Consider the following 15,055-nt stretch of genomic DNA (forward strand, 5'->3'; position numbering starts at 1 on the left):
AAGAAACCGAGAGGGATCAAATAAGATTGGCAGCTGGGCCGTTTATCACAAAAGGCTTAAACAAAACCCAACACAAGTAGCCAATAAGAAGGGGAGAATAAATGACAAAATTAACAGACTCAGAAACTCAGGCTTTTTAGTATTACAAGATTAACAAACACAGAAACTCAGGCATTTTAGCATTAGGTAAGGCCTATTAACATAAATACAAAACCAAAAAGCAAATCACAACACCAGGCAAGCAAAACCAAAGTCCCAAACCTAAATTTACAAGGAGGGCAACACCAGGCAGAACAGGCTTAAATCAGCTGAGGCCGACAACAGGGGCAGGCTGAGGAAACAGATTCCCTCTGGAATTTCAGCCGCCACCTCATCCAGGTTGGGCCACTTCTTTTATCTCCTCCCGTCCTGGTCTGGTAATTGGTGAAGGTGAGTGGAGGGAGGAGAGATGGTTTTCTTTGAGGGAGGCGGAGCCAACAGCGAGCACTGCTGGCCTTTCAAGGAAGCTGTAAACACAAACTAAACAAACAAACAGACATACATACATATACAGACACACTCAAGCCTAGCAAGCCAGAGGCCGTAACATATGGTTTTCCTGTTTTTTCAGTTCAAAGTTTAATAAAAACTGTTATTATTCTAAACTTTTTTTTAACAAGTCAATTTTCAAAGAAAAAAGAAAAGAAAACTACTGTTTTTTGCTCCGTTTTAAGCGTATCTTGCTCAATAAAACTTTATTTTCTACTGGTGACCAAAACATTTGCAATTTATTCACATTTTTTACTCTAATAAAAGGAGGTACTATTATGAAAATGTTTTCAATATAAATTTTGAAAGGATTGGAGTTATTAATATTTGCCTGCCCAACATTTTTAGGTTTAAAAAAAAAAAAAAGATTCAAATTCCAAACCATTTTCTTTAAATATTAAATTTAAAATGTTCTGTATTTATGTAGCACAAGAAAAAGCAACATCAAATCCCAAGGAGAGGCATACTAGTGGGTACGGTGGCCCTGAAGGGCAAATCTCATTAACAAATTGCTCAACACAAAAACATTAAAGATCATGAAAATAAAAAAGAAAAAGAAATAATAATAAACAACATTAAATTTTATAAATCAAAAAAATGTTTGTCTGTGCTTTCATTTTCTTTTCTGAAAAGCATTTTTACTTCATAAAGGACCAAGAGAGTTTTTGATGATCCTCAATTATTTTTTAAGTAAATAAAGATGACTGAAATTGATTTTTAATTCCCATGACTCTGAATAAGAATAATAAACTATTAATAATAAATAAATTGATCCAGGCAGAGTTACCTCTAATGTCATGCTTAAATGCATGATCTCGTTTTTGTGAATGTTGGCCTCTGACCTCCCACAGATCTGCTGTTAAAAGCTTCAAACAAAGTTGTGAAACCTGTTGAGATTCAGGCACAATCACAATCATTATTTCCAAGACTAAACTCTATAGTCTGTGAGATTAATTAAGCTTTATTCAAATCACATTAAGTCCCATGAAACAAATACCTCAGGATTTTATTTTATGCTTATTACATCAACAAAACCCATTTGTATAGACTGAAAGCGATAAAAGTATATACTTTATTTATTATTATACATGCTGCAATCTACAATTAAACTCATTTGACCTTCACCTTGAAAGTTGCTATGCTGAGGTTTTTTTTCTCCTTCCTCTCAACTCACCATCTGGAAGAAAGGAGACCCTGAAACGGCAGAAGGGAGCTGCTAAAGATAAGAACACGACTGCTCACTTCCATCCTGGAGGAGAAGTTTGAATGAGTTTACTGTTGAATTGTTATGTCTAAACCATTCTTTTCTGTAACCAAAAAACAAATTTCCACTAAATGAGGGGTCTCTACAGACCTGCGGGAGATTCGGTGGCGGCATCAAGCCCACACAAATCTCTCTCTGGCTTGCATATGCTTTCTTTCTAGAAGTATTTATCGTTGCAGAAATGACTTTAAGAGAAAGAAAAACTACAGAAATGTGGAGAAAGGTTCAGCCAAGTCATTTTTAATACATATTTTCTGATTATAGACTATATACAATCGATAGTTGGAGTGGGACTTTAAAGAAAAACACACCGCAACAAGTTAACCTAAAATTTCCAAAGCTGATAAAATAATTTTATCAAAAGTTCTGAGAATAATGACTCAAAACATGAGAGTCATAGTGCAATTATCCACAGATTAAACTGTGATTCTAATACGTAGATTTTTAACGTCTGGTGATCTCCACCATGACTTGGTTTGCAAAGAGTCCCATTCAAGTCGGTGTTAAAAACTGCACCACAACACAATCCAAGACCTGGACTAACTCTCTCACTACTGCTCCAAGTCCACACTCCACCTAAAGAGAACTTTGGCAAGAAGTAGTCTATATTAGAAGTGAGGCAGTGAACTTGAAGTTTACTTTTTCTATTCTATGTATTCTTAACTTAAATGTTTTCATTTAGTCTGAATAAATATTTAGTTTGTATACCAATGTTTTTTATTACTATTATTTTATCGAACGTTTCGTCTATACAGATGTTCTATAAATAAACTGCCACACATACACTCACACACACAATCAGAGAAATGACTATTTCCTCCGCTTTTGTCCGCTGAAGGACAAAGAGAGAACAAATAATCAGAGTGAAACATCTTTATTTTAAACGATCTTTCCTCCAATACATTAGGTGGTTTAAAAAATCATTCTAAAAAATGTCCAAAACTCAACATCAATGAACGCTGCGAGCAAGTTTCATGGGCAGCTTTAACCGTGAGGGGGCGCTGTTCCTGGTGAGAATAGTTTTTATTTTTGTTTGTTTATTCAGCACCAGTCTTTAGTTTAGCCCATAGACTGTATATAAAATAATTTTTACAGTCTATGGTTTAGCCGGTTCAAAGTAAACACAGCAGCTCCTCGTACCTGCAGAAGGCGCTCCCGCGGACATCTCGTTTTTCTGATCCTCCAAAATGAAAATCCAAAATCTCCGCGACCACGCGATCCCACAGGCGCGTTCACGCGCTCGAACAGAACCAGAAACAAAAGCGGGTCCGCACTGTTACGGAATCTGACGAGGCTCAAAAGAGTTCGCCACGTAAATGTAACTGTATGAATGTGTGTGAGTGAGTAGGAGGGGGTCAAATTACAAAAGTTATTTTTTCATGTATTTGTTTTTCCTAAATAAAACTGTTGAATGCAGGGTGTGGTCATTTCAAAAAGATAATTTAATAAGCGAACATTTTAATTGACCAGCATTAAATAGGATCCACTGACCTCCAATGACCCCTTGAAAACTTTGGTTGTCTCCGCCCACTTCAATGACGTGAGGGATTGCAGGATTTGAACCTCCCACTGCAGTCACTTTGGTTGAGAGTTTGGTCTTTGCCCATAGACTGTAAAAATATATATATTTTATATACAGTCTATGTCTTTGCCCCACAAATAGTTCATCACCAATACATTCAAGTAAATGAATATCAACATTATTCAGACATTCTACCATGTTAACAAAAAAAAAAAAAATCTGGATGAGAATCTTCATGTTTTAGATTTTCTTTTCTCACCAGAAACAGTCTATTTCTTTCTTTAAGGATTTGACTCGTCTTATAACTAAACAACTAAATTAATCTTCTGTGTAAAGATCATAAATTATTTCATAAACACAATGCTTTTGGATTTTTCATTCATGGGAAATTAAACGCTGAACATTTATGTAGTTATTTAACTCATAATTATGGCTTAATTTTGCATACAGACATGTAAATATGCTAACAAAAACCCCAATGTTTTATGTTTTTCACAAAGAGGTGATTTTGTATATTAAAATATTGTATTCTGCACTGAAAAGCAGTTACACAGATGAGGACTGTTCTCATTTGAAACATTAGAAAATATATTGTTTTAAATATCATTACTTTTTTCTCTCTTTCAACCTCCTGGCAAAAGTTCAATGATCTGTTGTTTAAAACACTAGGTATGGAGTTCCATCTATCGTATGATGTCCCGTATGAGCAGTATTTGTCAATAAAGTTTTAAGTAGCAGCGTTTGAAGCTGTGTTGAGCTCAACTAAGATCCTGCTGACTGACCGGCTGCCAATAAAAATACATAAAGCTTTGACTCTACTAAAACTTACATTTCGGATTTTTTTTAATATTGATCAAAAATACAAAATAGTTAGTATCAAAAGGTTTTGGACACCAGGTTTACTTTCACAGTAAAATTGTCCCTTTTGTGTGTAAATTACGGGTCATTACTTTATTTTATTACTTTTGGGTGTATGATGTCATGATCTCTTTCTGCAAACGCTCTCTAATGGTTATTTGAGGTACTGAAATATTTTTAATCGCTCAGTTTTCATGAAATTTAGCATTTTAATGTGGGGCCATTCAGTAATAACAAACATTATACATGTATGACATTTCAGATGTGTTTTAGATTTTAACGCAGATGTTGTAAATAAGCATTTTTTTTTTGCTTCAACAAAATGTCTAAATGACAGTATCAACTATTATCAAGGAATTCAAAAGTTAAAAACAAAAATTGCAATAGTTGTAGGCCTACTTTAACAAAATCGTGAATTCCACCACAACGAAAAAAATAATCACGTAATATTTTTTGTTATAATTTTAAACTTCTAAAAACACTCCACATTTTAAAACTGAAAACAAATTGAAGATGAAGTTTGTAAAGATTTTTCTTCTTTCTTATATAGTTGTATATACCACAAGTTTGCAGGCTGAACAACAACTTTTTTGATGATGACAAACTTTTTAGTGATGAATTATTTAAAAAAATCTTTTTTAAACAACTTTAAATATATCTTTTTTAAGGTTAGCATATATTTAGTAATTGTAGTAACAACTCAACAATTCACAAATCAAAAGTTAGACTTGACTCAGCAGCTGGGGAGGCACTGAGTGTAGCAGAGATGCATTTGACTTGTAGAGAGACGATGTTTTCTTCAATTGAGGGAGGAGCTAAGCTGTTAGAATCTCCTCATGACTGAAGATTGTATTCTTTGGATTGTAAACCAGGAGGAAGAGGAGCTGGGAGAAGAAGAGCAGATGAAAGAACAGACAGAGAGATTAAGGGAGGAGCTGAGCTGTTAGTGAACTATAGAAGAGACACAAACTTCCACTTTAACACAGTTCAACACACAAAAGCCAAACATCATCTTTCTCCAACATGCTGTCTGTGCAGACATCTGTGTTCACTCTGCTGCTTCTAGTCATTGGAACAGGTTGATGGATTCTTTCAAAGATACATTTCAGCATTTGATGTTTGTCCATCACTGATCTGACTTCTCTCTTTCTTTAGATGTCAGCTGTGAAGAACTCACTGCAGTCAAGAAGGAAGAGTCCACTTTGGAAGGAGCTCCTGTCACTCTGTCCTACGAATACTCAAAAAAACCAACTGGAGCGGATGAGTTTTACTGGTATCGACAATTTCCAGGAAAACCTCCAGAGTTCTTCTTCTCTCACTTAGGATCAGAAAGTCGACTACGGAGTTTGGATCCTAGATGTTCTCATCAAGTGAAAGATGAAGACAAACTGATAAATCTGCAGATCTCCTCTGCTGCAGTGACAGACTCTGCTGTGTACTACTGTGCTGTGAGGCCCACAGTGACAGGAAACAACAAAACTCTGTACAAAAACCTGCAGAAAAAGTACAATACTCCACAACATCCACTAGAGGGCGGACCACACTAAACGCACTGATTGTTAATTCATTGAACTGAAGACAAAGACAAGAAAGAAATGAAGCAAAGATCAGAAACAGAGATGCTGTGGAAGCACTCAACTTTTTGATTGGTTGAGTTAATTTTGTTGGCTCCGCCCACTGAACTTCAGATCATCCAGTGACATTATTTCTCCCTCATTGTGCTGCAGTAGAAGAACAGAGTTCATCTGCTGTCTGTGTGTCTTCAAGAACTCCAAAGACATGTTGCTTTACCTCTTTTTGCTTCTATCTCACACTCTAGGTGAGTTTAAGAACAGAGATTCAAGTTTGCTTGAAGCTGCTGCATGAACTCATCATCTCATTCATCTAATGGCTTCATTTTCTCCACTTTTTCCAGGACTCACAGCTGGAGACACAATCTCTCCTGATCAGGATCAACTTACAGGAACTGAAGGAAAATCTGTCAAATTAAAATGCAACTATCAGACAAGTGACAGCTATGTCAGGCTTTTCTGGTACAAACATGATTCTGACCTTCAGGCTCCTCAGTTTATTTTAGGAAAAGGAGCAAAACGATACAGCCACTATGAATACATTCCAGATAAACGATATGAATCCAGAACAACAGACACATCAACTGAACTGATCATCACAAAGTTAACTCTGGCAGACACAGCTCTCTACTACTGTGCTGTAGACACACAGTGATCCAAAGTGTAGAAGAGGCTGTACAAAAACCTGAAGACAGATATGGACTACTCATCAAAGAGGAGGGAAGTGGTTTTCAAAGCACAGCTTCATATCAGATGGATTCTGTTCATTCCTGTTTGATCAGAGTCTCTGTGGTTACAGCTGCTAATGAAACACTGAGGGAGGATTCACATGAACATCCAGATGAACCACTGAACATCTACTTGAAGGTTGAAACACTTAGAAGTTCATCACCACAGATTTTATTCTGAAAACTTGTTTTCTATTCTCATGATTAATTAGTCTCCATTGTGTTGGTAAATCAGATATATTTATACAGCAGTGTTTTATGCTCCACAAAGGCCAAAAGGGTTTTACACTCACAGTCCTATTCACCCATTCACACACTGATGAATGCTGCGCTGCCGAACACTGGGGCCAACCTAAAACCACCAGAGGCTATATGGGGTTGAGTGTATTGCCCAAGGACACGAACACATCGGAGCTTAAGGCAGGAATCGCAGTTTTCCGATCAGTGGTTGACCGCCCAGCCTCTGCCTCCCAGCCACCCCATGTTGTAGTGGTTAGCACTCTCACCTCTCAGTGAAAAGGCCCTGGTTCAAATCCAAGTTCTTTCCCTGGGGAGTTTGCATATTCTCGTGAACACTCTGGCTTCCTCCAAAAGGCCTCATTGGTTAACTGATGATTCTAAATTGTACCTAGGCGTACGTGTGTGGTCCTGTGATGGACTGGCAACCTGCACAGGGTGAACCCCGACTTTGATCAGCATTAGCTGGGATAGGCTCCAGCAGCTATTTGGCCCTAGAAGGAATATAGCAGATTAAGAAAATGAATGAATGAATGAACAAGAAAGACAGTGAGACTGAGAATGACCTTAAAATCATTTTATTTGCATTTTTTACTAAAACCAATGCAAAACTCACAGAAAACATTTCCCACATGAATTCACTACAGCATTAAACACAACTATTCATATCAACCACCTTCTGAATGAAAACAAGCCAGATTTTTCTACTTTTGTTTTAATACATCAGCAAACAGATGAAATCTTTGCTCTTACTTCTAGCAGTTCTTTAAAGCTCCGTCTTTGGACTCAGAGCTGGACCAGGTTTATTTCTAAAATGAGGTTCCTTTCCAGTTCCAGTGCTGAGTTTTGAAGATATGCGTCTGCATACCATACAAGGGAAACCTGAAGGAGGGGTTGTAACATCCAAGGACACACGAGCAAGCCAAGTTTGGACCAAAAACAACACATTCTAAAAGGTTTGGCTGATAGTTTTAGATCTTCATTTGAGTCATCAGTTTACCAGCTGAGGCTGATCGTGGATGGTCATATGGTCATAGATCATAGATCACAGGCACATTAGCGTTTTAGCACAGATTCTCCAAGAACAGAAAATGGTGAGACTGAAACATTTCGGTACTTTAAACTGGACTAGACGGCAGGATTAAAAATGTTTTTTCTTCTCCTGAATGGATCTTTTGATCTCCCACAACCCCTCAATCCAGGTGCAGGAGCTTCAGAGTGGGGGCTGCTCTAAGGTGTGGGCCTTCATATGGGTCTTCAAGTTGTTTCTTCGGTTGAACTTTCTTCCACAGATTTGGCAGGAGAAGGGCCTCTCACCTGTGTGCGTCCTCAGGTGACACAGCAGATTACAGCTCTGACTGAAGCTCTTTCCGCAGATCTGGCAGGAGAAGGGCTTCTCGCCCGTGTGCGTTCGCATGTGGCTGGACAGATCTCCACTTCGGGTGAACCGTCTTCCACAGTGGCTACAGGAGAAGGGCTTTTCGCCCGTGTGAGTCCTCATGTGGACTTTCAAACTGCCGCGCTGATTGAAGCATTTGCCGCACTCGTGGCAGAAGTAGGAGCTCTCAGCCGGCTCGTAGGGTCTTGTCCGTCTTCTCAGTGTGGACGGGTGAGACGAGAAGGTCCTGCTGGGACTCCTCCAGTCAGACCTCTCACTCATGTCTGTCAGAGTCTCTGAGAGAGGAAAGTTACCTGCACTGATGCTGTTCTTGGTCTTCAGTTTTGCAGTTGTGGTTGATCTCGAGGGCTCAGCGTTGCTTCTTTGCTGATCCTGGTTCTCCTCTTCAGAAATGTTGTTGGACAGCAACTGAGCACTGGTGGATTCGGATTCACACGGGTCACTTTCCTCAAAGACATCAGTCTTCAGCGCCACCTGATCTTCCTCCTCCTCTTTGATCTGTAGACGATCCATTTCCTCCTGCTTCAGAGTGGACTCCTCTTTAAATTCAGGATGATGTTGGAGATCTGTAGGAACAAAGGCTTGAATGGTTAAACATCATCTATGACAAGAAAGCATGGATGAATTAAATGTTTACTGCAACACAACTAGAAGAACTCCAGAGTTCAAGTGCATGCCTTCAGACTAAAGTGCAGGAAAAAAAATTTAAAAATGGAGGGATTGCAGATAAGGTCATCCAGGACAAGGTTAGAGCAGGTCTGCAGCTCAGACGTTCAGGTCTTCGATTCAAGTTTTTGAAATTAAAAAAAAAAAAAAAAAAAAATCAAGTAATTGATTTTTAAGAATCTGTCTCAACCTATCCCTGCTTTTAGACCACTTTCACTGACACCCAGAACTTTAAAGTCTGATCATCAGAACCCCATCACCTTCATTACCCTCATATTCATCATGACCTCCACTGGCATAATCTCAACTTCTATCTCCTTAGATCAGTGGTTTTCAACCAGTGTGCTGCAGTACACTAGTTTGTAATTAGTAGTTTAATTTGTGAAATTCTCTCTTGACCCCAAAGCTGTCAAGAATCATTAAAACTTGGAGTCTGTTGACCTTGTGGATCAATAATTTATTTATTTATCAATTGCATTTTGTTCTTGTCGTTCATTTTATATTATTGATATAATAATAATTATTATTATTTTATTATATTAAAAAGAACAGTAAAAAAAAAAACGAAACCACAATTATTTCTCTTTTTTCTCATTTAGTCAGAGAGCCTCACTCGTTCTGTCTTTCACTAAAAATAAACAACATTTTTGCTGGTTTATGAGGCAGAAATTAAAGTAACGTTATTTATATGGTTGACAATCTGTGTTTTGGCATCTCTTATTTCCATGTTCTGGACCGGAACTAGTCGGACTGTGAGATCACTTAGGATTAGGAGACCCGGAGGCTGGGAGCCGTGAGTCATCAGCCAGCGCATCAAAAGATGACTCATCAACATGCTGCGGGTCGAGTCCCGGGACCGCTGCGGATCGGGTGCTCCCTCTGGTACCGGGTATACTGGCGTGCTCTGCGTCACTGTAACTGGTGGTTGGGAGGCTTGATTCTATTGGATCCGGCAGCTCATCAAATTTTTGACCCAGCATCGCTGCGGGTCGGGTCCCGGCACCCTTGCACGTCTGGTGCCGTGATCTAATTGGACCAGCTAGCTCGTCATATTTTGATGAGAAGGGCACCCCCAAATCTTCAAGTTCTGGCACGGAGATTCCTTTAACCATGAGTCAATATGTGATGAGCTGGGAGTGAGAATGTGTTGAATTGGTCTGAGTGTTGCCAGATAGTATTACAATTTTCAGGCCCAAAAGTCAACAGAAAACCGCCGCACTTATTTGGCATTTAGCTATTATTTTAGCTAGCTATCAGCTTCAGTATTTTCAGCCATTAGCATCAGCGTTTTTAGCAATCAATTTCAGCATCTTCAACTACTAGCATCTTCAGCGGCCAAATTCAGCTTACAGCATTCACACTAGCATTATCACAGGTAAAGCTACATGTCTAGTATATAATTATGTCAAAAAGTTACGGTTTTAAAAATTTATCTTAATGTGTTCAACAAATGTTTATCTTCCTTGGCCCACGACCTAAAGTGTGCTTTGGATTTTGGCCCCTTGCGCAATTGAGTTTGACACCTCTGGTCTAAAACAATCAGCATTGCTATGACGTCGTCCATCCTGATCAAATCTCAACCACTATTAGAAACTCTCTTATAATAATCTTAAAAATCATGCCCTCTCTACATGTTGCACTTTACTGACAAAGTCCTGGGTGTTATGGAAGTGGGTTGATGTGTTTCTACTAACAGAGATAAGATCAATTTACCATTTTGTGCACACAAGACACTAACACAGTCTTAATGTGTGCACACAAAAAGCTATTTTGCGCACACAAAATACTTATTTTTGGGAGTAATTTTATTTTAAGAAGACTGTAAAACACTATCAGAACCTTTACAAACCTGCTCTGTGAAGCTCCAGTTCTGGCTCCCAGATGTTCTCCAGCAGACAGCCCATCTCCTCTTCCTCCTGCTGTTCTGTGATCTGTGGAGATTCTGCTTCTTTCTGGTTCTGGCTGCAGCTCCTCTCTTGGTTGAAGAGGTGCTGGTCAGCGACATTCTGTTTCTGTTTCCAAGTGTGCTTCTGTTGGAGGTCTGGAGCAGAAACACAACAATCAGCTTTGCAAGAATAAATAATCTACGTTCTAATCTGTAGACAAACAATCTGAAAGTCAAGAATCATCAGACATAAATGTTGATGAAGTTTAATGAACTTGTGTACATAATGTATCCATTTTAAAGAATCCACTATAGCTATGTATGTTATCATAGAGAAAACTGTAGCTAATCTAAAAAAAAAAAAATCTGTTTTTCTTCTTTATCTGTTTCCATGGAGACTCACTCAAGTAAGTCTAGTGGATGTTTTTCAGGAACCACATCTGATTAGGTTCCTGCATCACTGCAGCTCATCAAAGACTCATTTCACAAATTAGAGGGCATTGTTTACCACAGGATTCACAGATAGGATCACAGACAAGAGCCTCACTCCACCGCGAAAACGAGCACTGATAATCAATGAGCGGCGAACTGTAAAGTGACTTTTCCTCCATAGTTAGGCAAGCACGGAGATCAGGACATGCAGAGCCTGAATAGCAACTATCTACGGGCTAAATACATCCCTTCATACCTGCTGTTATTGTGCTTTTATGTCCGTTCCAGCTTCTATCCAGCAGTCTGCGCTGACGGTCCATCTCTTCCTCATACTGGACGATGGTTTTTTCGAACTGTCTGAATATTTCTTCAGCAGCTGCAGTCAGTCGGTCACTGATAAATTCTCTCAGAGAATCAACAGAAGACATCGTTGCTGCAGCTGCAACAATATTCTGCGGAGAATCCAAAACACAGCCGTATTCCGAAGCGCACACACACTAAAATAAGGTAAGCTAACTTCCGGGTGACGCAAACTCTCGAGTTCTGTAAATCTCACGAGATTTCTTCGAGTGAAATGTTTGTGGTATGGAACAAAGAAGGTGACAAAATACTTTCCCTTTTTTTTAAATAATTAATATTAAGTACTAAAATACTAATATGTAAATATAAAGGAAAAAAGACGAATTTTTTATGTTTTTGTAGGCCTACCTAACAAAATATGATACATTTAATAGAATTCATTTCAACACTACTGACTGTAAATCAGTTGTGGTTTTAGCCATGGGCAGTACAGGTGGATACTTGTGTTCCTGTTGGCTGAGAAGATGCCAAAAAGGAGTGTAAAAACAGGGTGAGGGGTGAAAGAAATAAGCTGAAACGTGTTTCTTGCTAAACCTAATTATTATAATTATTTTTTTTAATGGAAGTTATTCAAGCCATAACTGAACAATCGGATGCCCCAATAAGAGTATGCAGTGCCTAATGGCCCCCACCTCGAACGTTCGAAGCATTTGATGGCATGCAGTGGAGGAGGTGTGGCTTTTCAACAAACTTGCTTCTGATTAGAGAAAGTGGTTGCCATAGAAATTGATGACTCAGACCGACCTGGACCATTCTCTGCCTACTATCGTCGTTTGGTCCCAAAATGGCGAAATCCATACAGTGGAAAAATGACGACAAAATTTACTTCATTATTTCATTTTGCTGGAATCCGAGGTAAGGTATTTTCTGTTAGTGACATCCCAGCCTTGCTTTGTCCATCTCTATGAATGTCAATTGTCATTCCTAAAATGAGTGGACAGATGGGGCAGGGGTGCAGGGAGGGTTTTCTATTTTATAAAATGTTTTAAATAGTCAGTTGTACAGTGACATTTTATAAACCACATTTTAATACAGGTATTAAAAATACTTACTTTTTTTGTTAGTTTTATGTGAAACGGCCAAATAAAAATAGGGAACACAAAATGATGTGTTCACCAAGGTGAAAATTGGATTGCAACAATTCTTGCAAAAAAAAAAGTGCTATTGACAAAAAACAAGCATATACAGGTATGTGACACTGGCAACAAATATGCTAAAGTAACAAAAGGTAGAATTGTAAGTTAAACAGCAACAACAAAAAAAGAGTTTAGTAGTACTATTTATACAAATATGATGTCATAAACCAGTGAACTTTTCTTATCTGTTGATGTCACCTGTAAAGAAAGAATTATTTAACCTCTCCTCTGCAGATCAGCCTCTTTCCTCCACTGGAGGGCGATAGAATGAAGTGGGCGGGACTCTCCTCCTGCTCTGTGTTCAACATTCAGTCAATAAGAAGTGGTGCTGTGAAGAGAACAATTGTCAGAGTGAATGTTGAACATCAGCTAGTTTCTCCTGTTGATTGAAACCTTGTTGTACAGATGGAACATTGGCTGTGGATTCTTCTTGCTGCTCTTTTCTTTGGTAAGACACAAAGATCAACATGTTTCCTCTTCAAACACTTCAACACATTACTGAGCTGTACATGAAGAGCTGTTCAAGCTGCTGATTGTTGTCCTTCAATCAATCATCTTTATTGATTCATCTCTTCCTCTGCATGTTCTGTTCTTCCTCAGAGTGTAAAGGAGAAGACAAAGTGATCCAACCAGGAGGAGAAGTCATTGCTGCTGAAGGAGACCCTGTCACACTCAACTGTACCTTTGAAGCCAGTGACAATTATGTCTATTTGTTCTGGTACAAACAAAAAGTGAACAGTTACCCAAAGTACATGTTGAGACGTGACTCCTATGAAACAGAAGACAACGCCCCAGAGTTCAAGATAGAAAAATTTAATGCTAAACTCAAAGACAAATCAGTTCCTCTGACGATCCAGAATCTTCATGTGTCAGACTCTGCTTTGTACTACTGTGCTCTGCGGCCCACAGTGACAGGAAACAGCAAAACTCTGTACAAAAACCTGCAGAGACAACACAATGCTCCACAACATCCACTAGAGAGTGCCATACATTTAATCTTCATCCCCGAAATAATGTTCACTGAGGTTTCATGTTAGGAGAAGTACCAGCAAACCCTCAAAACTAAATAAAGCTGAATAGAAATTAAAGGATGAGTTAATTTTCTTTTTACTTCATTGTAAAAAGCTAGATTCCATGGTGACAAAGAACATTGGTTTGGGACCAATAGAAAGCTCCTGGGGTTAAAACTGGTCCCAGTCTAAGTCTGGATGACAGGAAAGCACTAAATGTGACAGAAAGCTGTTCAGAGTCACAAAGAAGAAGTGGCAGAAAACACTGTTTCCACAGAGAAGATCAAATTCATCTCAGAGAAATTGAGATTTTTGATCCATTAGAAGTTCATCAACTTTAGTACAGAACTTTTTATACAGAGCAGACATGAGAATGTCTATAGTCTAATGGTGCTTTCACACCGAACCTGACAGGCGCGTCAAATTCATGTCTGCCGCCTCTCTTTTGATGCCTGTTAAATTTTTCTGCTCAACGCCTTGACGCTCCTGCCGTGGAACAATCGCTGAAGTTGTTCTGGAATTAATTTGTATTAATATCATGGATTTTGTTGAGCGAGTAGTTTGGGTCTTTAAGTGTTGGAGAATTCTACAGATTCACTGGGAGGCACATCGCTGTGTTTGTTTTCTCTAGATCTTTCAGAGTCTCTCTGGGTTCTGTGCGCTTCATTTGTTCACCAAGAGCTACACCCGAGGGCCGTTTCAAACATTGCTTACGACTATCTGTGGTCCAGTTTGAGCTCTAACCATAGAGGGGGGAAACATAAGTAAAAGTGGGGGAACTTTTTATTAACGTCTTGATGAAATAATAAAAACCTCATAAGCACATGAAGCTAGAGCGGTCCTGCGCGCTACAACAGCACCCGCGGCAGATCTCTGGGCTGCCGGGCAGCTAACCGCAGGTGGGCAAGCAGAACGGGCTCTGCTGCACAGGGACCCACAGCCTGGGCAGTAGACCTCGCTAGATCTGCCGGGCACCTGGACAGCAGCAGCGACAGCTATCAGCTCTGTTGGGGCAGAGTGTATCCCTTCATCCACCAGTACCTGGGACAGTTTTCAGGAACTTAGCAGCCCCCGTGGGTTGAGAAAATGCATAGAAGATCATGGCGAAAATCCTCGCATTGAGCCGCCATCTTGAATGTTTATTACTCTTTGATCTAGTCACTGAAAACGTCACATGCCCAAAGCTGGGTCTCTGATTGGTTGACCCTCTGCGTCAAGCTCGCCGCCAAAATCGCGCCACGGCAGATCACGTCTTTATATTGACTTAACATTGAGACTAGACGCCTCCAGCACCCTCACCGCGTTCGGTGTGAATGCACCATCAGAGTTTAGATCAACACCGAACATTCACCATTTAAGAAGACTGCTTAGAATGTCAGAATCACCTCATGACTGAATATTGCATTATTTGGATTGTAAACCAGGAGGAAGAGGAGCTGAAAGGAGAGGAAGAACAGAT

The 15,055-nt window shown here is 39.3% G+C and overlaps 2 protein-coding genes and 2 gene segments (V, D, J or C); 2 read left to right on the top strand and 2 right to left on the bottom strand.

The window, feature by feature from the left end:
* Positions 1 to 3,691, bottom strand: part of LOC112138333 (zinc finger protein 260) — a 14,093-nt gene extending 10,402 nt beyond the window's left edge. The window contains exon 1 of one of the 3 annotated variants that reach the window (XM_036216161.1): positions 3,284 to 3,691. In XM_036216161.1, the coding sequence (XP_036072054.1) occupies positions 3,284 to 3,551 (268 nt within the window). In that variant the 5' untranslated portion in view covers positions 3,552 to 3,691. Of the gene's footprint in view, positions 1 to 2,932 lie in introns of all 3 variants that reach the window. The other 2 variants (XM_024260891.2, XM_036216162.1) reach the window with 2 other exon arrangements.
* A 1,327-nt stretch (positions 3,692 to 5,018) lies between these two features.
* On the top strand, positions 5,019 to 5,983 carry LOC118599889. The segment is given in 2 exon segments: positions 5,019 to 5,250; positions 5,328 to 5,983. Coding segments are annotated over 2 exon segments (447 nt in total).
* A 1,882-nt stretch (positions 5,984 to 7,865) lies between these two features.
* On the bottom strand, positions 7,866 to 11,714 carry LOC112138335 (zinc finger protein 329). Its single transcript, XM_024260894.2, has 3 exons — positions 11,347 to 11,714; positions 10,623 to 10,814; positions 7,866 to 8,673 (listed from the first exon to the last, which is right to left on the bottom strand). Exons 1-3 carry the CDS (start codon positions 11,516 to 11,518, stop codon positions 7,922 to 7,924), a joined length of 1,116 nt encoding a protein of 371 aa, XP_024116662.1. The 5' UTR covers positions 11,519 to 11,714; the 3' UTR covers positions 7,866 to 7,921.
* A 1,266-nt stretch (positions 11,715 to 12,980) lies between these two features.
* On the top strand, positions 12,981 to 13,668 carry LOC118599888. The segment is given in 2 exon segments: positions 12,981 to 13,034; positions 13,187 to 13,668. Coding segments are annotated over 2 exon segments (480 nt in total).
* The last annotated feature ends 1,387 nt before the right edge of the window (positions 13,669 to 15,055 follow it).

This window comes from Oryzias melastigma, linkage group LG17 (genome assembly GCF_002922805.2).
Source record: "Oryzias melastigma strain HK-1 linkage group LG17, ASM292280v2, whole genome shotgun sequence".
In the NCBI taxonomy this organism is placed as follows: domain Eukaryota; kingdom Metazoa; phylum Chordata; class Actinopteri; order Beloniformes; family Adrianichthyidae; genus Oryzias; species Oryzias melastigma.

Excerpts from the sequence above, each read along its gene's own strand:
- LOC112138335 (XM_024260894.2), bottom strand. The coding sequence starts at position 11,518 with ATGTCTTCTGTTGATTCTCTGAGAGAATTTATCAGTGACCGACTGACT. Across the intron at positions 10,815-11,346 it reads TAAAAGCACAATAACAGCAG|ACCTCCAACAGAAGCACACT; the intron begins GTATGAAGGGAT and ends TTTCTGCTCCAG. Across the intron at positions 8,674-10,622 it reads ACTGGAGCTTCACAGAGCAG|ATCTCCAACATCATCCTGAA; the intron begins GTTTGTAAAGGT and ends TTGTTCCTACAG.